Below are 23,671 nucleotides of genomic sequence, written 5' to 3' on the forward strand. Positions count from 1 at the left end.
GATGGGCTCAGTAGTTACATTCCCCTGGGTTATATCCCTGTGGAGGAAAAAAATCAATAAAAAGGATGGGGGATGTAGTTCAGTGTTAGAGTGTCCCTGACTTAAATTCCCAGTGAAAAAATAAAAATACAAATTTTGTTCAGTCATAGCCTTTGGCCTTTCTCGAATCCTGAGTTGTATACCCAGCCACACTGCCATCTGTCCTTGCCAGCTGGTGGCCATGATAGCGTCTCCCTGATGCGTAATTTCCAGAGAAAAATTATTTGGTCTATGGCTCTGGGCCCGCTGTGAGGGAGGCAGATGTTTCCACCAGGGTGAGAGACAACCGAGTGCAGACAGTTATCTGGGGCAGTAGGGGCAGCAACTACCTGGGCAGTGGGGACTCTGTGGGAGGAGAACACCATGTGCCCACCTGCAAGCCCTCAGCCCTGAGCCTCACACTGCCCAAGGCCCCCATACACTATTCTCAAAGGACTCTCTACCTTTGCTTCCTTTACATGTCACGTGGCCACAGAGAAATAATAAAGCAGAATGCCCCCAGGGATTGACTATCCCATGGAATTCTGGACCGAGGAGGAGAAGAATCAGAGTGTGGTGGTTGACTTCCTTCTGCCCACAGGGATCTACCTGAGCTTCCCTGTGTCCCGCAATGCCAACCTCAGCACCATTAAGCAGGTACTGCCTGGTCTCCTGTCAGCCCTGGGAGCTCAGAAAGACAGAGGCATTGTTCCTCACACTTGAGAACCTCAGATGTAAATTCTGAAAGATATACAATGTCAAGAACTTGTATAATATGTGTGGTTAAACTCCACTTACTATCCAAATTCCACATTACCCCATGGCAATGTGTTCCCCTCCCTAGTTACCAGAGGGCCAGCTACTAGCCTCAGTTGCCCTTAAGTCTCCAGTGCTGGAATGGAACTTTGAAAATTTGACTTACATTATGCTGTCTGTCACTTTAGTGACCACAGTCTGCTCCCAGCCACATAAGGGCCTTGCAGGAATTTGTCTTTAAAACTGTTGCCAACATAGTGTCCATCATCCCTGGAAAGGGTCCTCAGGTTTATTGAATAAATTTCAGGATGAATTACTGAGTCAAAGCAATGAACATCTGCTTTGATAGATGCTGTCCTGTGGCTTTCAATGGGGTTATGCCACTTACAAATTCAGGTTTAATGGGTCATGCCTTGGACTGCCTGGGGGCAAGAATTTATTTCACAATTTTAAAAGCTATTATTGAGAACAGGAAAAAATAATAGAAGCAATGGACCACACTTGAGGGATTTTTTTTAATGTCCTGGAAGATTTCTCTCTGCCTTCCTTCCATCCTTCCTTAAATTTTTCTACTTCAAAAGTAGCTGTGTGTGTCCCCAAATGTTCCAATGGCTGAGTCAGGAGGATTGCCAGTTCAAAGCCAGCCTGAACAACACAGTGAGATTCGAAGCAATTAAGTGAGACCCTGTCACTAAATACAAAAAAGGGCTGAGGGTATAGCTCTGTAGTTGAGTGTCCCTGAGTTCAATAATAATAATGGCCCATAAAATTTTGGAAAATAAGAATGAGAAGGAAGAGATCTGCCTGTGATTCTGCCATAGAAGACAGCCACAGACACTACCTTAGCCATTTCCTGTTTTCTAACCACATTCTAACTAAATTCTGATTATGAACTTTCATGACTTGTTTTTCTGAGTGACCACAGTAACATTTTGTTCATACTCTAGTTCCTCTAAACATCATTATATGGTTCACTTGATGTGCTTACAGAACTTCAAACAATGTGACTAAACAATGTGACTTGTCTCTAGGGTCCCATCTCTCACTTCATTGTGGTTTTGATTTCTTCATATTTTTATTGATATGAAGTTTTGTGGGCTACGTGTTATGTGTCACAGTGGTTCAGCTCTGCCATGGCTCAAGGCCACCATCACCTTGGTGGGGTGAAAGCAGCCCTAGATAATGCGTCTATGGTGGGCGTGACTGCTCAGTCCCCAATCTCCACACATCAAGTCCTTCACAGAGCACAGGGTCAGGAAGCTTGCTGACTAGCTGGTTGGTCCCAAAGGCCAAAGGGGTCCTAGGAAGCAATGCTTGGGTCTCCCTTTGCCCTCTATGTGGCTCAGGCAGAGTGAAATCCCCAGACTAGAGGCCTCTGTCTGCCTCCCAGCAGTTGTCATGGCCAGCAAGGCTGACCATAACCATTCCTCCCAGATGCTGTGGCACCAAGCCCAGAATGAGCCCCTTTTCCACATGCTCAGTGACCCCGAGGCCTATGTGTTCACCTGTGTCAACCAGACAGCAGAGCAACAGGAGCTAGAGGATGAGCAGCAGCGGCTGTGTGATGTCCGGCCCTTCCTGCCCATGCTGCGTCTGGTGACCTGCGAGGGTGACTGCATGGAGAAGCTCATCAACTCACAGATCAGCCTCCTCATCGGCAAAGGTAGGGCTCGTATATCAGCCCCCTCCTCGGCAAGGTAGGGCACACCTGGGTGCCTGGTCCCACAGGCACCTGCACTGAGCCTTCTCCTGCCCTATAGGCCTCCACGAATTCAACTGCCTGCAAGACCCAGAAGTGAATGACTTCCGCACTAAGATGCGCCAGTTCAGCGAGGAGGCAGCTGCCCGCCGGCAGCAGCTGGGCTGGGAGGCCTGGCTGCAATACAGTTTTCCCCTGCAGCTGGAGCCCTCCACCACGAGCTGGGGGGACAGCAACACCTCTCAAATCTCCAACCCAGACCTGCTGGTTAATGTCAAATTTGAGGGCAGCAGGGTGAGCCCATAGCCCATGTCCTAGGGAGGCTGCCCCAGCTGCAGCACATGGGCTGCTGTGCCCATGGCAACCTTCCACTGATAAAACACTCCAGTGTCCCAGGCCCCCAAATTTCCCTTCTCTCACTGGCATCAAATGGCATTTGCCAGGTATGCAGGCATGCAAGGGGTGTCATCAAGCATCCCACCAGGTAAGCTCACCAAGGCCAAATTGGTCCCTTAGTTCACTGGACAAGTATTTCCTGGGTGTCTGCTGTTACTTTCTCCAGTGAATGACCCAGGCCCTGCCCTTGTGGGGCTCACACTTGGGGATACCCAATAAAGGCAGGCAAATGGCCTTGCCCCTTTTCCCCAGAAGCCCATGGTCCTGAGAGCAGCATGCCAACCTTCCCTCCTCCCCACAGGAGAGCTTCACCATCCAGGTGTCTACCAAGGATGTGCCCCTAGCACTGATGGCCTGTGCCCTCCAGAAGAAGGCCAAGGTGTACCAGCACCTCACAATGGAGCAGCCTGAGGACTACGTGCTGCAGGTGAATGGGCGGCATGAGTACCTCTATGGCAGCTACCTGCTCTGTCAGTTTAAGGTGAGGCCTGCAAGGAGCCCTCTGCACTCTGGGATCCCTACCACTCTAGAAGGGGCCAGCATAGGAGTGAGAGAGCCGGACTGTGGGTCTCTCTTGGTTCCAGGGAATGGATATACCACCCATTGACAATTCAACCTTACACTCTCATCTCAGTACATATGCAGCTGCCTGCACAGTGGAATGACCCCTCACCTGACCATGGTGCACTCCTCCTCCATCCTTGCCATGCGGGATGAGCAGAGCAAACCTGCCCCTCAGGTCCAGAAACCACACACCAAACGGCCCCCTACTCCCATGAAGAAGGTGAGATGGTGTCCTTTCCTTTCTTACCCTCTTTCTCTTCCTCTCTCCTTTTGGCCAATCCTAGTGCCTCTTGGGCAGCACCAGGGCTAGACGTTGATCCAGGGGACTTTGGATGGTGCAGTCCTTTTGGAGAGTCAGGGCCTTGAGCTGACACCCAGGGTGGTCCTGTTTGAGCTACTGGAATCCCAGATTGCCTACTTCTCTGCAGGTCTCAGGGGGGCTGGGACCCCGGGGCCCCTGTGTGTCAGATTGGTAAAAGATGGCATTGGTGACAAGTTTCTGAACCTTGCCACAAAGTTGTGACCCTCTCCCCCTCTCCCCAGTCTTTCAGCATCCAGGGGAATAAGCTGGGATTTAAGCCCCGCTCCTCTCCTCTCTAGCACTCCTCTGTGTCCCTTTGGTCGCTGGGGCAGCCTTTCTGCATTGAGCTGATCCAGGGCAGCAAAATCAATGCTGATGAGCAGATGAAGGTAGGAGCTTGGGTACCAGGTGAGGGCACAGGTGGTTTTTTTGCACAAACAGGGTGTGCTGTAGCCTGGAGGGGCAACAGAGAAAGAAGAGTGGGAGGGTGTCACACAAAAGTCACCTGGACACATTACTCATTATCTCTGCCTGGATTGGCTGTGAACCACATCCAAACAATAAGAGGGGAGGGGAGAAGGCCAGCAGGCCAGGGAGGTTGATTAATGGAAACCTGGGCCAAGCAACTTGTGGGTATTTGACTTTGGTGGAGCTTGTGGAATCAGACACAGCCCATTGAAGTAGGAGGCCCAGTCAGAGATGTGTAAGGCACCATAGAAGCTGGCTGCATCTGGGCTGAGGTGCTTCCAGGAGTTACCCACCCAGCGGTGCCCACAGTCTGGGGGACACTGCACATGGAAGCTGAACCCCCATGGGCTTGGGGAACAGTGCCCTGTTGTCTCTTCTAAAAGCACTTTCATGGCTCCTCTGTACTCAGAACCACCTGCAGAGGTGGATTTATTGTCCCATTTCTGGGAGGTGATGCCTGTCTGGGTCCACAAAGCATAGCATGTCTTGTCTGGGTCTCTCTTTTTGGCATTACTTTACAATCTGTGAAGGAGGGTGTGTCTGCAGAAGTCAGGGAGGATTGGGTGGGAGCAGCTCTGTGGATGGGCTGGCAGGTTGGAACTGGAACAGGTGCACTGAAGACTGATCAGGCAGTCTTATGAGCCCATATGGGGCTCAGAAGACGCTAGGCATGAAGGTAGCCAGAGCTGTTAGAACCAGAAGGGACCCTGGAACTCCTGAACCCTGATGGGCAAACTGAGGTTCTGAGTTGACCCACAGAGTCAAGTGTACTGAGACTGGCTTGCCCCAGCACAGCCTGGGGTACCAATGCCCCAAGACACCTGTACCACTGAGCTGCCAGCCTACACTCTGCTGGACCACTCTCAATGCAAGAAGTAGATTTGGACCCCTATGTAAATGGGGACCTTTAAGGAGAGGATTGGAACTTTAGATGGGGTGGGGCCTTCGCTCCCTCACCCATGCCCTGTACCCCTTCCCCAGCTGGTGGTGCACGCTGGGCTCTTCCATGGCAATGAGCTGCTGTGCAAGACGATGTCCAGCTTGGAGGTGAGCGTGTGCTCAGAGCCCATGTGGAAGCAGCATCTGAAGTTTGACATCAATATCTGTGACCTGCCATGCATGGCCCGACTCTGCTTTGCACTCTATGCGGTGATGGAGAAGGCCAAGAAGGCACACTCCAGCAAGAAAAAGTCCAAGAAGGTGGTGAGTTGGGCTGACTGGGAGAGGCCCAGGCCTCAGACGTCCAGTGAAACCCATTGCTGGGGCCTCTTGCTATCCTGCTCCCACAGGCAGGCACCCTGAGGACAGGGGTCCTGGGAGAGCCTGGGGACCCTAGTATCCCTGCCCGCCCTAGTCTGGCTCCTTAGTCTGGCTTCCTGTGCTGCCTGAGTGATAGCTCATGATTTGCCTGACTTGAAATATCTAGCCCAGGCCTCTGGTCCTTAGGGGTCCAGGAGGCAGCTCCCTTGGTGGAAGGACAGTGTTCTCAGGGGGACAGAAATGATGAGTTAGTGGTTTCCTGGGGAGTGTGTGGCTGGGCCCCAAATCACTAGACCCAGGTTGTGACTTGCTCCTTGACCTGGGCCAGTTATGGGTCTGGTGGGCTTACACAAGTGTCTCTGGATGCTGGGTGTGAAGATGCAGGTAGCCAGGAAGGGATCTTGCTGGTTTAATTACTGAAACTCTGACAGGAAAGAGGTAGCAGGTCCTTCCCCTCCTCCTGGGTCTAACTTGGTGACCTTCCATGCGGTCTGGGTCTTCTCTCCTGGTTGGCCTGGAGACTGGTTCCATTCTGCATATGAACAAGAACAGGCTCACTCTGATCTGTAGTATCCTTCTCCAGGACTGCCCAATCACCTGGGCCAACCTCATGCTGTTTGACTACAAGGACCAGCTCAAGACTGGGGAGCTCTGCCTCTACATGTGGCCCTCTGTCCCAGGTGGAACCAGGCCCAGCAGGGAGAGACTCCTGGAGGGTGAGGGATCCAGAACTGGTTCCCTACAACTACATCTGTCCCTGCCTTCAGATGAGAAAGGAGACCTGCTGAACCCCATGGGTACCGTGCATAGCAATCCCAACACAGAGAGTGCTGTCACCCTGGTCATCTGCCTGCCCGAGGTGGCCCCTCACCCTGTGTACTACCCTGCCCTGGAGAAGGTCAGTGAGGCCTTTCCTGGAAGCTGAGCGCTAACCAAGGAAATTTCCTGGAGCTCCTCAGAGGGGGTTCCCTGGTCACCCCAGGCTTTGCCCATTTCTGGGGGCTGGGTCATCATGCTGATTTGAGGCCTTCCAGTAGCTATGTGGCCCACCAGGGGATGTTGGTGATGTCTGATGACATTTTGTTGTCATAGCCAATGGGAGAGGTGCTAGTGGCCTGTGGCAGGCTGAGCCTGAAGATGCTACTGAATGCCCTGCAGTGTGCAGTAGGGCTGAGGTTCAGACCCCCTTCCTGGAGCCCTGCCAGTGCTGGCCCAGGCCTGGGGAGCTCACAGCAGGGATACTTGTTGCAGATCCTGGAGCTGGGACGTCATGGGGAGTGTGGGCCTACCACCAAGGAGGAGGTGAGCTGGGGTGCTGGTGGGGCATGGAGCCAGGTGCTGGGCTGGAGGCCTCACTCTACCTGCACCCATTAGCAGCTGCAGCTGCAGGGAATCCTGGAGCAGCGGGGGTCGGGAGAGCTGTATGAGCATGAGAAGGACCTGGTGTGGAAGATGCGGCGTGAAGTGCAGGAGCACTTCCCAGAGGCTCTGGCCCACCTGCTGCTCGTGACCAAGTGGAACAAGCACGAGGATGTGGCCCAGGTGGGTGGAGAGGGGCACCAGGGGCACAGCTGGAGTAGAGAGATAGCAGTGGGCCGCCCACCACCTGACTGCAAAGCGTCCTCCAGATGCTCTACCTGCTGTGCTCCTGGCCCGAGCTTCCTGTCCTGAATGCGCTGGAGTTGCTGGACTTCAGCTTCCCTGACTGCCACGTGGGCTCCTTTGCCATCAGGTCCCTGCGGAAACTGACGTGAGTCCCAGCTGGGCACTGAGGCCCACGGGCTGCCAGCTCCTCACTAAGACAGCTTGCCCTGGCAACCTGGAAGTGGGTGCTGGGTGGAGATGAGCCTAGGCTGGCCTCACCCTCTTTCCAGTCACCTGCCAGCTGGAGACCTCTTTCCTGAGTTTCAGAACCCCAGACTCAACCAGCCTTCCTTACCTACAGGGACGACGAGCTTTTCCAGTGCTTGCTGCAGCTGGTGCAGGTCCTCAAGTACAAGTCCTACCTGGACTGCGAACTGACCCAATTCTTGTTGGACCGGGCTCTAGCCAACCGAAAGATTGGCCACTTCCTCTTCTGGCATCTTCGGTAGCTGGATGCACGCTGATTCCTTGGGAACCTAGAAAGGCCATGGAGGATGAGGCTCTCCTGGCCTGCTGACCTCATATTTACTGGGCTGGGGAGGGGCTATGTTCCACTCCTGGCCATTCTCAGCCCCATCTTCTCCCTCTAGCTCTGAGATGCATGTGCCGTCCGTGGCCTTGCGTTTTGGCCTCATCATGGAGGCCTACTTCAGGGGCAGCATCCACCACATGAAGGTGCTTATGAAACAGGTGAGGCTCAGAGTGCCTGTGCCTGAGGCAGGCTCCCCTTCCAGGCCCCTTCACAGTCATACTCCTGGTTCTGGCTCAGGCTCATATGCACTGCTGCTACTCCATTCTGCCCACCAGGCAGAAGCACTGAGCAAGCTGAAGGCCCTGAGCGACTTTGTGAAAGTGAGCTCCCAGAAGACCACCAAGCCCCAAACTAAGGAGCTAATGCACTTGTACATGCGCCAAGACACCTGCCTAGAGGCCCTTTCACACTTGCAGTCTCCATTGGACCCCAGCACAATGCTTGCAGAAATCTGGTGAGTCCCAGGCCTAGCCCCACGTGGAGCCAGGCCCTAAGCCCCCTCCTCCACCCTAAAACACCTCCCCCACCCTAAACCCCCTCCCCCACCCTAAGCCCCCAATGGCCGAGGCCAACACTGCCCTCTGCCTGCAGTGTGGAAAGGTGCACCTTCATGGACTCCAAGATGAAACCCCTGTGGATCATATACAGCAGTGAGGAGGCAGGCAGTGCTGACAGCATTGGCATCATCTTTAAGAATGGGGATGGTGAGCCAGTCTGGGCAGGGGACATGCTGAGGCCTTGGCCTTCTCACCTAGGCCCATACTTCTCTGTGGTAGGGCCCCAGGGGGGTTCCCTGAGAAGACAGAGCTCAGATACTCTGAGCCTTGTATGGGTATATAACCCACTAGAAACTCCTGCCCTTCCAGACCTCCGCCAGGACATGCTGACTCTGCAGATGATCCAGCTCATGGATGCCCTGTGGAAGCAGGAGGGCTTGGACCTAAGGTGGGGCCTCTGTCCATCACCTGTGTGTTTGGATCTCTATCTGGCCTCAGAGCCGGTGCCTCTGGAGGAGTTCCTGGTCTAAACTGACACCACCATGTTGACTGTGAGAGGGGCTGTTCTCACAAAAGGGTTAGGGCAGCTGGAGGGGTTTGGGTAAGGCCACTCCTAGGGCTTGCTCCTATTTCCTGGTTTCCCACCCCTTGGGGAGCAGTACCACCTTCTTCCAAGCCCGCTGACTCATTCTCTTCAGAGCAAACATGAGGCCAGCCAAGGTGTGCTCTGCATCTTGGGTGCCAGTTGTGTGTCTCTGAGGCACCTTCCCCAGGGCCCCATATCCCTTCTGGCATCCTCAGGACCTTGAGCAGTGTCCCCTGTGATTTTGTTGGGCGCCTCAATTTCCTGGGGGATCCAGGTCCAGTATCCCCAGAGAATGTCCTTAACCATAGTGTCTCCCTGTGCCTCCTCTCATGTGCTAGGATGACCCCCTATGGCTGCCTTCCCACTGGTGACTGTATGGGCCTCATTGAGGTGGTGCAGCACTCGGACACCATTGCCAACATTCAGCTGAACCAGAGCAACCTGGCTGCGATGGCTGCCTTCAACAAGGATGCCCTGCTCAACTGGCTCAAGTCCAAGAACCCTGGGTAGGCTTTCTTATTCCTGGGAGAGGCTCGATAGAGTGAAAAGTGAGGGAAGGCCTGTGACAGTTTCCATGGCTGCTTGGCTCAGCTGAGCACCGGCCCATATCTGATTTGGGGCAGGACAGAGATGTCACTGTTCCTGTGTGTTCATTTTTCATGGCTGTGTTATGCTACTTAACTCTTTGGGCATTAAAACCACCACCATATTTAGTCACAAATATGTAGCTTGAGTGGGTTCTGCTGAGTGTTTCTGCTGTGGTTTGAAATAGCTGATGCTATGGCTAGCATCTGTGATATTGCCTGAGCCCAGAGTATCTACCAAGGGCCCAGTTACATACCTAGGGTCTTGGCTCTAAGTTGTGCCTCTTTATGCAGCCTCTCTTCATCTAACACATAGGCCTTGGCTTCTCTGCATGGTATTGTGTGGAAGAAGGGGGCAATTTCAAGCTGGGCATGGTGACCTATGCTCCAGAATAATGCCCTCCTTCTTGATTAATAAAAGGCTAGTTTCAAGAGGAGGGAAAATATAAGGAGCCCTGGTTTTCAATCTTTCCCACCCAGAGAAGCCCTGGATCGAGCCATTGAGGAGTTCACCCTCTCCTGTGCTGGCTACTGTGTGGCCACATATGTGCTGGGCATCGGTGACCGGCACAGTGACAACATCATGATCTGTGAGAATGGGCAGGTAAGGGGCACTGTGTTCAGCTGCCCAGTGAGCTTGTCCTACATGCCTGGTCCAGTGGCCTCTCTGCCCTGCCCACAGCTCATAGAAGAGTGCCCCAAGTCCTGCTGACTTCCTCTAACCGGAACCTCCCTTTGTGAAGCCTATTCAGTAGCTGCCCTTCCCTCCCCTCAGCTATTTCATATTGACTTTGGCCACTTTCTGGGGAATTTCAAGACCAAGTTTGGAATCAACCGTGAGCGAGTTCCATTCATCCTCACCCATGACTTTGTCCACGTGATTCAGCAGGGAAAGTCTAGTAATAATGAGAAGTTTGAAAGGTGAGGGTGCCCAGGGCCCCAGGGAGGGGACAGTGATCAGACAGGGGCAGGGATGGGGACATAGCCCTCAGCCTAACTCCTGCCTCCACCCTGGGGGTGCTGCCTTCTCTGCAGGTTCACCCCAACCCCAGAGTACACTGTTGGGCAGTGCAAAAAGGAGGTACATGGAAGGTGTAGGAGGCAGGCACAGGCAGGGGCATTGGTTAGAGGATCTGGGTACACCCATAATACGACCAGGGGCAGACACTCAGAGGCAGGTGCTGGTTGGATGCAGAACCTCTGCTGGTTTGGGGCTGGGGGTGGCTGGGAGGACCCAGGGCTTTATCTATTTCCTTCTCCTCTGCAGGTTTCGAGGGTACTGTGAACAGGCCTATAGCATTCTGCGGCACCATGGGCTCCTCTTCCTCCAACTCTTTGCTCTGATGCGGGCAGCAGGCTTGCCTGAGCTCAGCTCCTCCAAAGACATCCAGTATCTGAAGGTATGCCAGCACAGGGCCACACCAGACTGGAGCCCAGGGTCTACCACATACTTCCCAAGGCCTGCCTGAACCTCTACAGCTGCAGAGGAGTCTGCCTCCCCTATATATAGTATAAAAAATGAGCTTGGCAGAGCTCATCCTGGTCAGAGTGCATCTTGTCTGAACAGCTCAGGGACCTAGGAGATTCACCTCACAGGTGGGGGCCCTCATGCCATTCCAGGCCCAGCAGTGCAGTATGGTGGAAAGTGGCCAGAGTGGTGTGCTCCCTGGGCCTAGTCCCTCCCTGTTGCAGGTGAACTGTGATCTTTTTTGGTCATCCCATGTGTCCTCAGTGTCTTTCATGCATGAGATAAAGTCCCTTGTAGGTTTGCAAGACACTTTCCATTCCTGTCTTTTCAGTTGGTGAGAGGCAGAGTGGGAGGGGGTGTATTCCTTAAAGTTTCTCCTGCCCTTCTCTCAGATAAGGTGAGGCCTGGGTGACAGAAAAGGAAGTTTCTGGTCCTGAGAGGAGTGCATGAGAAGGCAGGGACCCCACGGCTCCCATCCCAAACATGACGCTAGAAGTGTGCAGAACCCCAAAGACAAAGCCCCATTTCCAGACTTCAAACACAAACCACTACTCTGGTCCCAAACAGCATACCAAATGCTACATAGCCTCATGCCTAGAACAAAGTGAGTAGGCCTCCCCTCATAGTTTCTAGAGGGAGAGGAAACAGAAGCAGGGTCACTGCACTTCGCATCCTAGTCCTGAGTACACTAGGACAAAGGACACAGAGAATTACAATGTATTTACAAAGCATTAAAAAGTCAGTTGATTATCTACATATTAACCCCATTCTATCACTTGTAAAAGCACTAGTTTGGAAAAAATAAATACAGACCATCAAAAAGAAAAATAAAAAATGATGATCAATTTTTACTCTTTGTCAGCTAGTCTAGTCCCTGCAACTTTTCTGGAGGTGCAAGAGTTGTGCAACTCACTGGATGGTAGGAGCCTGGAGTGCTGCAGCCCCTGAGCTGGAAGGACATGGCAGGGAGGAAAAGTCAGCTTCCAGATTTTGGGAAAAAGAGATCCAGCAGGGGTGGGCAGATAGTGGGAACCTACAGTCCCACACACTGGGCATGAGAGCATAATCAACAATGGGGGTCCTCAGACCTGCTGGCTGAAGAGATTTTGTACTTGAAGTACCCGCTGGCTGGGAGATGGGTAGCCAACATTCTGAGGTAGGAATGCAAAGTCCAGATTGCACTCACTAGCTGTGTGTGGAGCTTTCTTACTTCAGCTGCTGATGCTGGTTGAAATTCTGGCTGTTGGTAGGGCCACCCTCCTTCTCCTCACAGCTCTCCCACAGGTGGATAGTGATAATTTCCTCCTCCTCTTCTCCAGCCTCACACTTCTCTTCCTCTTCCTCCTCCTCCTCCTCCTCACAACTGTGCTAGTCCTGGTAAGTCTGCAAAGAGAGGGAGGTGCGAGTCCAGCTCATGGCCAAGTCACCCAGTGTCCACATTCCAGGAGCAGCAGCAGAAGAGAGATGTCCCCCAGTGAAGGAGAATGTCCAGGGAAAGGGGCCTAGGCCTCACTGGAAGTGGCCTCTCCATGGAGTCCAAGCATGCAGAGAGCTCCTGGATGGGGATGCTCAGTACCCTCCTTGGAGCACTGTCCCTGCATAGAGTGGAAGGAGCACCAGCCTGAAGCCAGCTCATCTCTGCAGTTACACTTACTAGGTTGTATGAACTTCAGTGAGACTTCACTGAACCTCAGATTACCCACCTGGATTTGAGGATTCTAGCTCACCGAGTTGTGTTATAAGGTGCAGGCACTTGAACATGGAGGAGCCTGGCCTACAGTGCTATGCAGCCTGGGGCCCTGTCTGCTCCTACCTCCTTTTGGAGTTCATGGTGAAGGTCAAAGCAGAGTCATTGCCATCCATCTCATTCTCCTTCCCTGTGTCCTGGCCCTGTGAGGTTCACTGATGTGCAGCCCAGATCTGAAACACCTCCAGGATGATCATAAACACCAGGAAGTAAATGCAAACAACAATCACCATGGTGGCAGGATTCAGGATGACTGTCAAGGGAGAAAAAGGACAAACAGGGCTGCAGAGAGGTCACACAGATTGAGGCTTCCCACCTGTGACTGGCTATCCTAGGTTGGTGCACTCCACCTAAACTTCAGAGACTAGAAAGCACCAGAAACAGCTTTGCGTGGCCTCAAACTTGCTGGGTCACTGTGGCTGTGGGTAGGCAATCATTTCCTCATGTGTGATGGGGAGTGGGAATGTACTTCTGTGCTCCCAGCCAGGTAGGAAAGGATCATATGCCTAAACTCTGTGTGATGCTTAGTGTTTGCACCTAGGTGCCTCCCACCTCCTTCCTGTAAATGATTGAGGACTGAGCAGGTTGTGGCCTGAGAGGTAAACAAAAAAGCATTGCTTAGGGTGAACAAACTGTGGTTGGGCAGCCATGTGGCTGGCATGTTCCACAGGATTGGCAGCATGGATCATGTTACCTGCAGTGGACAGGAAGAAAGGATCACTAGGGATGAGCATCCTGACTGTTTCCAAGAGGAGAAATGGGGCAGCAGCAGCTGTGAAAAATGCTAGTCTGAGTAGCCCCTGGGCCCTGCTGTAAGAAAATGTTGCAAGTGTCTGTGACCAGAAAAAACAAACAAATAAACAAACAAAAACAATACAAAACAGAAAAAACTCTTGTAAGCACTTAGATACCACTGTAAATCTGAGGTTGTTCCATGTTCAAGAAACAGCACTTTTCTAATAATTCCTGTATAGTTAACTTTAAAAATAATCCATCCATGAGAGCAGAGTGGCAAAGCAATCTCAGGTCCTAGTCACTTGGGAAGTGGATGGTTTAGACATTTCCCCTGCTTTAACCGAAAACCTAGAAACAGGAAAGATGACACAATTCATAATCTTTTATTTCCTTTCATGGTAAAGATGGTCAGTTTCTAATAACAATCCTGGATCCAATTCCCCAGACCACGGAGCCCTTGAGCAAAGAGGAAGCCATAGAAGATGCTGATGAAGGCTTCAGAGCAGGGTGCTGCTCTCCCTGCTGTGGTCTGACAGTGACCACTGCAAGCTAGGGCAGTGTTAGCCCTGTGTGTGTTGGGTCCCTGCATCAGTCCAAGGACCCAACTTCACTGCCAACAGGGCCAGTGACCTGACACCAGTACAAGGATCCTTTAGTTAACCAGCTGCCATTCTTTATAGAAGAGCATCCTTGTGTCTCATGTGTGAAAACTTTAGCAATAACCTTGTTCCTTCCTGTGGTATTCCCTGACACTTGCTCTCTATCACCTCCCTCCAGGGTTCCTCAGGCTCTCACTCAGAATGCAGCAGATGGTGGAATGGAGAAGCAGCCCAACCTGTCAGTACAGACTGCACAGGTCTAACCACAGCAGGCCAGGCTGAAGAAGGCCACCACTCCTGGGGTAAGCCTCATTTGCCATGATGAGTGTGCTAAAGTGTGTCTACAAACATCAGGGCCAAGAGACAGGGCCCTCTGTCACCACCACAGCTGGCTCTTCTGGGTAGGAGTCCTATACACAACTCCTCCTTAAGTTCATTGCTGAGATAGCAGCCATTTAGCTCAGAGCAGATGAGAATGAACTACCAGTTGGTCAGTTGAACTACCAGTTGGTCAATGAACTACCAGGTATGCCAGTTCCAGCAGCATAGGAGTTACAAAGCCTTTTGGTAGCTGGTCATGGTGCCACACCTGCAGGGTTAAGAAAAGTACCAGGTGGCTCAAGTTAGGAAGCAGGGTGGGGCCAGAACAAGGGCCCCAGAGGCTAAAGGTAGGCTCATGGGTTGCTGAGCCAGCAGGCTAAATGCATGTGGTTTTCTAAATGGGGAGACAAACAGCATGCTTGGAGTTTTAGGGGCATATGCTAGTCCTTTGTAAGTTAGTGCCACATGTCCCCTTCTTGTTCAGAAGGGGGACGCTGTGCAACAATTCTGCTCTCCACAAGTTTGCAGATGGTGGGAGCCAGGTGGCCTCCAGCTGTCTCTGGCCTCTCACCTGTGAAAACCATGCCCAGGTCTGCAGAAATGGCCCAACCAGATTTCACTGAGACTGTGGGGCCCACCAAAGCTGGTCATATCTAATGGTCACCCAACTCAGGCTCAAGCTCACAAACCCCTTTTCAGGAAAGCAAGAGAGCTAAGGGAGAGTCAAATTCAAGAACTGGGGGCTACTGAGGGTGTAGCTCAGTGGTAGAGCATGTCCTTGGCACACACAGGGCCCTGGGTTTGATCCCAGTGCGAAATAAACAAAGTAAACAAACAAATGAGAGCACTGCACAAATCCTGGGCAACAACAGCAGTAACACTGTCCTCCTATTGAGTGAGCCAAAAGGCATATCTCAGAGCCACAGATCAGTCAAGGAAAGGTGGAAAGACCCTGAATTGGTTTCCAAAGAGCATGATGACACCAGGAAAGCAAGTAGCTCTCTCAGGAACAGAATCTCCCAAAACCTCAGAGGGAATGAAGGTGGGTACATCAGCAACAGAGAGGAGTGTCCAGGAAGGGAAATAGGCCTCCCCATGCAGAGCGGCTGTTACCCTGAGGTCTTCAGATTCATCCTCCACGAGCTACACTTCTCATGTGATTGTGCTGTTATTTCCAAGCTCAGGGAATAGGAAAACCCCTAAGAGCTCTGAAATTTAGAAGCAGTTCAGGCAAAGCAATGACTATACTCAGGTTGATCCTGGATTCTTCCAGCTACCAAACCATGATGTACCTTTTGACTGGGGGGACTGCAATGCAGGGCACCTTATTCAAACACCTGCCACCAAGAAAGAGGCTCTCAGGGCTCTGAAAACCACCTGGGAACCCACAGGTGCAAATGATGGTGGAGGGGGACCACACAGGTTCTCACTACTTTGGGACAGAAGATTGTGGCCCCTCCAGGAACCACAGCCATCAGCCCAGTTCTCACCCCCACCATGTGGAGTGTGGTGCTGGCCAACTTGGAAAAATATCATAATAATCATGCCAAGTTACAGAAGTTACACACAATGTCTGCATGCTGTAGGCTTTCATTTAGGTAAAGCACTAGAAAATACAAAATAATGTATGGCAACAAAGAAGAGACCAGTTGTTGGTTTGGGGTGGGTGACTGGGGAGTGGGTGGTTAGCAAGGCATTAGGAAAGGGCTAGAGAAATGTTTGGGATAATAAGAGAGGGGTTCACTATGATTGTGGCAAAATAAATCATGGGTACATACATATATCAAATTTACCAAACTGCACACTACTAAACATGTGAAGTCTATTATGAGTCAATTATATTTCAACAAACTCATCTTTAGAAAATACGGGGGGGGGGGGATAGTTTCCTGCCCTCTGGAACCTGTGTCTCTCCAGCAGAGTGAATTCCTCACATCCGTGGACTCCCCAGCCCACACTGGGCAGAAAGCCTCACCTGTAGATGTCCCCTCAGGGGCCACTGCCAACCATTGGGAGGAGCTTGAGATCTACCCCAGAGTCTGTCTCAGGACTTCCAAAGAAGGCTGTGGAGGGGCCTCCCTCTCAGCTCAGGGTCGGTGCCACCGGCCCAGCCTGAGTTGCCCTGACTCCCACTATGGAGCATGAAGGGTGCAGCTTCCCAGCAAGGAGTGTCAGCCTGCAGCTCCACCTGCAGGAGGAACAAGGGAAAGCCCTGTGGGCATGGATGGCTGGGACCAGCATCAACCCAGGGCCTTCGCTTCCCTCCTGTGAGAACTTAGGATCATGGGCCAGGATGGCTCCCAGCGCCCTGCAGATCCTTTGGTGCCACAGCTACTATGCCTCCTTTACACTTGCCTCTGCCATGTGCGGCCCTCCATCCTCTGGCCCAGGGACAGCGCAGTACCTGAGAGAACTGCCCGTCTTGGTTGACTGCAGTCCAGGCCCTAATTCCTCTACTGCACCCTCCATCCTGGATGTCGGGGTGGGGAGGAGCTCCCCCCCAGGGGAGAGGGCACTCCCCCCTCCACAGGGGAGGCCCCTTGGACCTGGTTGTCAGGGTGGGTTAGGGGGGAGCTCCACCCCCCCACACCTTTTCACCGAGGGGAGTGGGCACTCCCCCCTCAGGGGGGAGGACCTTCGGACCTGGGTGTCGGGGTGGGAGCTCCACCATCCCCCACACACAGGGAATAGGGCACTCCCCCCTGGGGGGGAGGCCCTCAGACCTAGGTGTCGGGGTGAGGGGCGGGAAGCTCCCACCCTGTGCCCCGCACCCAGGGTAGAGGGCACTCCGCCATCCCGGGGAAGGCCCCTCTAACCTGGGTGTGGGGTGGAGCTCCCCCCGCTCTGTACCCAAGGGAGAGGGTACTTTCCACTCCAGGGTGGAGGCCCCTCTAACCTTGCTGGTGGAGTGAGCTCCCCAGCACACCCAGGGCATAGGGGCACTCCCCCCATTAGGGGGGAGGCCCCTGTAACCTGGGTGTCTGGGAGAGCTTCCCAGTGCACCCAGGGCAGAGGGGTACTCTGCTCTGTAACCCTAACCTTAACCCTCCAGGGTATGGGGTGGCCTCTGGAACCTGGGTGTGGGAGTGGGGGAACTCACCCCCACTACCCGCACTCAGCTGAGAGGGCAGTCCCCCCTCCTGGGAGGTGGCCCCTCGAACCTGGATGTCGGGGTTGGGGGGTGGGGGGGAGCTCCTGCCCCCCATCCCGCACCTAGGGGATACGGCACTCCCCCCTCGGTGGGGTGGGGAGGCCCCTCCTACCTGGGTGTAGGGGATGCGAGCTCTACCTCAGCACCCAGGGGAGTGGGCATTCCCCCCTCCAGTGCGGAGGCCCCTCTAACCTGGATTTGGGGTGGGAGCTCCCCCCACATCCAGGGGAGAGGGTACTCCCTCCTTGGGAGTCGCAGCCCCACTAACCTGGGTGTGAAAAGGGAGCTCTTCCTCAGCACCCAGGGGAAAGAGCTCTCCTGACTCCAGGGGGGAGGCCCCTCTAACCTGGGTGTGTGGTGGGGAAGCTCCCCATCCTCACCCAGGAGAGAGGGCACTCCACCCTCCATGGGGGAGGCCCTTCTAACTTGGGTATTGGGGGGAGCTCCCCCCATCCACACCTAGGGGAGAGGGCATTCCCCCTCCAGGGGCGAGGCCCCTCTAACCTGCGTGTTGGGAGGAGCTCCCCAGCGCACCCAGGGTAGAGAGCACTCCCCCCTCCAGGGACATGGCTTCTCTAACCTGGGTGTCAGGGGGAGCTCCCCAGCGCACACAGGGCAGAGGGGCACTCCCTAATCCAGGGTGTAGGCCCCTCTAACCTGTTTGTAGGGGAGAGCTACCCAGCGCACCCAGGGTTAGAAAGGCACTCCCCCCTCCATGGGGGAGGCCCCTCTGACCTGGGTGTGGCAGGGGGAGAGCTCCTTCCCCCCACCCCGCACCCAGGGAAGAGTGCACTCCCCCCCTCCAATGGGGAGGCCCCTCTGACCTGGGTGTGGGCGGTGGTGGACGCTCCCCCCCTGCACCCAGGGGAGAGGACACTCCCTGCTCCAGGGGCGAGGCCCCTGGGATCTGGGTGTCGGGGTGGGTGGGGAGCTCCTTAGTGCACCCAGGGCAGAGGCGACACTTCCACATCTGGGGAGGGCCCTTCTGACCTGGATGTGGTGGAGGGAGCCCCCAGTGCACCCCGGGCATTTCCAAACTCATGAGAGTAGCATTACATTGATATTAAAGAGGCAATACAAAAATGGAAATTATAGAGCTCTCTCTCTCCTGATCAAGTGAGACTTAGTTCAGATCCACATATGCATATTAATTTTATATGGATATATATAAAAACAGCACTATGATATATATATATATATATATATATATATATATATATATATATATATATATATGTAAAACAGTACTATGATAATGAAGCACAGAAGTATTTTAGGTAACTAGTTGTTTTTATCTTGTAAAAGAAAAAAAAACATTTAAAATGAATAGCATATATCCACAGCCTATATTCCTAACCAGCACCCTAAAATTGCTCTATCTGCAACTAACTACAGTTTTAGAAAACATAAAGGATAGGGTCATTATTATACAAAATACTTGTATGAAGATGTGAATTTGGTGTTAACATACCTTATATACAGAGATACCATAAATGGTGGTATAAAGGTGAATTAAGAATTGTATGCAAAAAAAATAAGAGAAAATAGGAAGGATTTCAAAGTTGATAAAAGAATGGACCAGCAGTGTGACAAAAGGACAAAAAGAACAAAATGATATGAATGGAAAAAACTAAATAGTTCACGTAAAGGAGTATTGAAGTGTGCACTTTAATAAGCACTCTAATTGATTCTCATACAGGTATATTGGAGGGTTCACTCCTGATCAACCATTACAGAGCAACCTCCAACGATATCTGTATTCTAAGAAAGAGGAGAAAGACCAATAACAAGAAAATTACAAAAAGTTCACTGGTGAAGAAAAGGTAAGTAAAACCTTTGTGAAAGGCATCAGTCCTCCCTAAGCATTTTTAAATTTAAAATAAAGTATTCTTATTTGTAACTCTTGTTAACTCTGATAAAACTGCTTGGATGGCATGCATCAAGACTCTGTGTGTGATCACAGGAATGGGAAAAAAATATTGTAGGCTGTGGCCCCTCTCCCACACAAGACTGCAGGTTAGACTGTCAGAACAATCATGACAACTAACTAGGTAACATAGTATATTAATTCCTCTTAGGGTGAAACAAGCTATAGAACTTTTGAGACAATCATTATCGGTGAAAACAGCTGTGAGGATCTTAGACTAACTGGCACTTTATTAATGGGGTAGAGTTCAAACAAGGAGAGGTGAATGGTACATCATGAAGGGGAACACTAAGGGACTACAGACCATATGAGGTCTGGGAAGGAACACCAAGGCACTACAGACCATATGAGGACATCTGTGGATATATGCTGTTCATTTTAAATTTTTTAAATTTTTTTTTTCTTTTACAAGATAAAAAAAAAACTAGTTATCTAAAAATATTTCTGTGTTTCATTGTCATAGTACTGTTTTATATATATATATATATATATATATATATATATATGTGTGTGTGTGTGTGTGTGTGTGTGTGTGTGTGCGCAACTCATAGTGATATATATATATATATATATATATATATATATATATATCTCCATATAAAATTAATCTGCATATTAATTTACAAATACTCTATCAGATTACAAATTTCTTGAAGTGAAGGACTGCTCTATTAATTTTTAATGGATTTTTCATAATAAAGTGTGCAGTAAATAGAGTAACCCTCTCTGTGTTAACTTCTACCACTGTCTATACAACATCTACACAGACTGTATGTGGATGGGCAGCCACACAACACACAGCCATCCTTAATACTAGCAGTGAGGTCACAGGGGCAGTGTGCAGGATGACTCCCTGGTTTACAGTCTAGCATCTGACATGTACATGAAGAGCAAAGTTCTGTGTGGCTCTAGCCCCAACTTCTTTCTCTCTTTCACCTTCCCATGGATCAGAGCAGCAGAAATCCTGGCTACTGGAGTGAGGATCTGACCTCAGTGCAGGAGCATTATGCAGGAGCAACCCACAGGGGCTGGGGTGGGGTAGATGCAGACAGTTTTGGAACATTCTAGCACTCTTTCTCCATTATAAGTGCAGATCCTTTAGGAAACCACTGTTATCTCCAAAACAAAGTGGAAACTGGTCAAGTGATCTGCACCACAGCTGTCAGTTTCCATGATCCACAGGGAACGTCCCCAGCAGGAACATGTACATTTATGAAGCCTCAGTACAGGAACACAAGACCTGGGTGATATCAAAGGAAGCTGCTGGTCCTGAGAGGCCAGGGACCCCACAGCTCCCATCCAAAACACAACGCTAGAAGTGGGCAGAATCCCAAAGACAAGACCCATTTCCAGACTTCAAACACAAAACACTGTTCTGGTCCCAAAAAGAACACCAAATCCTACATAGCCTCATGCCTAGACCAGAGTGAGTAGGCCTCCCTTCCTGGTTTCCCAAGGGGGAGGGAACAGGAGCATTGTCCCTGAACTTCACCTCCAAGTTCTGAGTACACTAGCACAAAGGACACAGACAATTCCAATGTATTTATCAAGTAGTAAAAAGTCAGTTGATTATCTACATGTTAACCCCCTTTTACCACTTGTAAAAGCACTAGTTTGGAAAAAAATGAAGACCTTCAAGAAAGAAAAAATGATTACTAATTTTTACTCTTTGTCAGCTAGTTTAATCACTCCAACTATTCTGGAGGTGCAAGAGGTGGGCAACTCACTGGATGGCAGGAGTGCTGCAGCTCCTGTGCTGTCAGGAGGTGGCAGGGAGGAAAAGTCAGCTCCTGGCTTTGGGGAAAAGAGATCCAGCAGGGGTGGGCAAATGGTGGGAGCCTACAGTCCCACACTTTGGGCATGGGAGGATAATTAGCAATGGGAGTCTGTAGACGTGCTGGCTGAAGATATTTTCTACATGGAGGACCTACTCGCTGGGAAATGGGTAGCAGACGTTCTGAGGTGGGGATGCAAGATTCCAGATTGCACTCAGTAGCTGAGTGTGGAGTTTTCCCACTTCAGCTGCTGATGCTGGTTGGACAGGGCCAACCTCCTTCTCCCTGAAGCTCTCCCACTGGTCAGTAGTGATGTCTTCCTCCTCTTCCTCTTCTCAAAACTCATGCTGCTCTTCCTCTTCCTCCTCCTCACCACTGTGCTGGTCCTGGTAGGTCTGCAAAGAGAGGGAGGTGAGAGTCCAGCTCATGGCCAAGTCATCCAGTGTCCACCTCCTAGGAGCAGCAGCAGAAGGGAGATGCTCCCCAGTGAGGGAGACTGCCCAGAGATAGGGGCCTGGCCTCACTGGGAGTGGCCGCTCCACAGAGTCCAGGCATGCAGAGAGCTCCTGGATGGGGATGCTCAGTTCCCTCCTTGGAGCACTGTCTCTGCATAGAGTGGGAGGAGCACAAGCCTGAAGCCAGCTTATCTCTGCACTTACACTTCCTAGGTTGTATGAATTTCAGTAAGGCCTCACTGAGCCTCAGATTACCCCCCCCCCCCCGATGGATTTGAGGATCCAAGCTCTCTGAGTTTTGTGGTTATAAGGCACAGGCACCTGCTTCAACTTTAGGCAGTAACAGCTATGTCTCTTCTCCACCCTCCCAAGGTGGTGCCACTCCCAACCCCTGAGGGGAGAGAAGGGTGTGACTGCAGGATGGCACACCTGTCCCAGAAACACTGTGAGACTTCAGGCCCAGAGGGCAGATGCAGAAGCAACAGGGCTGGATCAGAGTCCCTGAGCCTTCCCATTATCCAAGTCCACTCTGTCCTGGTTTTGAGGGTACTGTGAACAGGCCTACAGCATTCTGCAGCACCATGGGCTCCTCTTCCTCCAACTCTTTGCTCTGATGCGGGCAGCAGGCTTGCCTGAGCTCAGCTCCTCCAAAGACATCCAGTATTTGAAGGTATGTCAGCACAGGGCCACACCAGACTGGAGCCCAGTGTCTACCACATACTTCCCAAGGCCTGCCTGAACCTCTACAGCTGCAGAGGAGTCTGCCTCCCCTACATATAGTATTAAAAAATGAGCTTGGCAGAGCTCATCCTGGTCAGAGTGCATCTTGTCTGAACAGCTCAGGGACCTAGGAGATTCACCTCAGAGATGGGGGCCCTCATGCCGTCCCAGGCCCAGCAGTGCAGTATGGTGGGAAGTGGCCAGAGTGGTGTGCTCCCTGGGCCTGGTCCCGCCCCATTGCAGGTGAACTGTGATCTTTTTTGGTCATCCCATGTGTCCTCAGTGTCTTTCATGCATGAGATAAAGTCCCTTGTAGGTTTGCAAGACACTTTCCATTCCTGTCTTTTCAGTTGGTGAGAGGCAGAGTGGGAGGGGGTGTATTCCCTAAAGCTTCTCCTGCCCTTCTCTCAGCTAAGGTGAGGCCGCCTGACCATCTGCTTGCAGTTCTTTTAGGAAGAAATTTGAACAACCCTAGGGGGCAAGAGTACAGGGAGGCAGAAGGGATTGCAGATGCAGCAGGGTCAGGACCCCTGAATATTGATACAGTTGTGATGATTCTGTCCCAGGACACTCTGGCACTGGGGAAGACAGAGGAGGAGGGGCTGAAGCATTTCCGGGTGAAGTTCAATGAAGCCCTGAGGGAGAGCTGGAAGACCAAAGTGAACTGGCTGGCCCACAACCTGACCAAAGACAACCGGCAATAGTGGCCACCTCTGAGCGGCCACAGGCTGGCAAACCTGTTCTGAGGACAGCTACCCTTGGTTGTCTTAGTTGGGGCCTCACACCTGAACTGCATCTCATGGGAAAGAACAGCACAATTGCCTTTTGTTTACACTAGTTATTTAGACAGACAGGAAATGTTTCAAGATGATGGGGGAATGTGATGGACATTATTATCCAAAGTAGATGTACGAAGACAGAAATTGGTGTAAATATACTCTGTATACAACAAGAGATATGAAAAATTTTGTTCTGATTGTGTAATAAGAATCGTAATATATTCCGCTGTCATATTTAAAAAAAATAAAAATAAAAATAAAAACTCTAATAAAGAACCAAACAGCCAGGCCTGGGATTGTAAGCTCAGTAGTAGAGTGCTTGCCTTGCACGTGTGAGGCACTGGTTTCAATCTTCAGCACCACATAAAAATAAATTAAAAATAAAAGTATTTGTCCATCTACAAGTAAAAAATATCAAAAAGAACCAAACACCATAAATGCAAATGCATCCTCGGGCAGAGGATGGGTGATGCACTGTGTCCAAGCACTGTGAGTTGGGCACCTTGAGGTTGTACCTTGCTCTTGTCTTAGGATGGGCATTCCAGGTCTTCCAGCTAGTGGATCTTTCCCAGCAAAGACTGACCTCCTCTTGGGGAAGCCTTGTTCCCAGGCTCCCCACCTAACAGTTATTTTGCCTCCTGTCCACTTAGGACACCTCTATCCCCAGATCACGTTGTGCCACCTGTGTG

At 51.5% G+C, this 23,671-nt stretch overlaps 1 protein-coding gene across 7 annotated transcripts; it reads left to right on the forward strand.

Annotated features, from left to right (window-relative positions):
• The first annotated feature begins 531 nt into the window (after nucleotides 1-531).
• Nucleotides 532-22,907, forward strand: LOC143388597 (phosphatidylinositol 4,5-bisphosphate 3-kinase catalytic subunit delta isoform-like). Of its 7 annotated transcripts, none has more exons than XM_076842263.2 (22): nucleotides 532-675; nucleotides 2,209-2,437; nucleotides 2,535-2,767; nucleotides 3,171-3,350; nucleotides 3,504-3,653; nucleotides 4,034-4,123; nucleotides 5,184-5,405; nucleotides 6,046-6,142; nucleotides 6,230-6,360; nucleotides 6,714-6,764; nucleotides 6,837-7,009; nucleotides 7,087-7,212; nucleotides 7,408-7,551; nucleotides 7,697-7,796; nucleotides 7,914-8,092; nucleotides 8,230-8,342; nucleotides 8,505-8,583; nucleotides 9,060-9,227; nucleotides 9,786-9,909; nucleotides 10,081-10,226; nucleotides 10,573-10,705; nucleotides 22,770-22,907. In XM_076842263.2, the coding sequence occupies exons 1-22, from the start codon at nucleotides 532-534 to the stop codon at nucleotides 22,905-22,907; spliced, it is 3,150 nt and encodes a 1,049-aa protein (XP_076698378.2). The 7 variants fall into 7 exon arrangements, with proteins under 7 accessions (XP_076698378.2, XP_076698380.2, XP_076698379.2 ...); XM_076842265.2 differs by having other exon boundaries at nucleotides 6,837-7,004; nucleotides 7,091-7,212; XM_076842264.2 differs by having other exon boundaries at nucleotides 6,840-7,009.
• Nucleotides 22,908-23,671: the final 764 nt, after the last annotated feature.

The sequence above is a fragment of the Callospermophilus lateralis genome, unplaced genomic scaffold (assembly GCF_048772815.1).
Source record: "Callospermophilus lateralis isolate mCalLat2 unplaced genomic scaffold, mCalLat2.hap1 Scaffold_300, whole genome shotgun sequence".
Lineage (NCBI taxonomy): Eukaryota > Metazoa > Chordata > Mammalia > Rodentia > Sciuridae > Callospermophilus > Callospermophilus lateralis.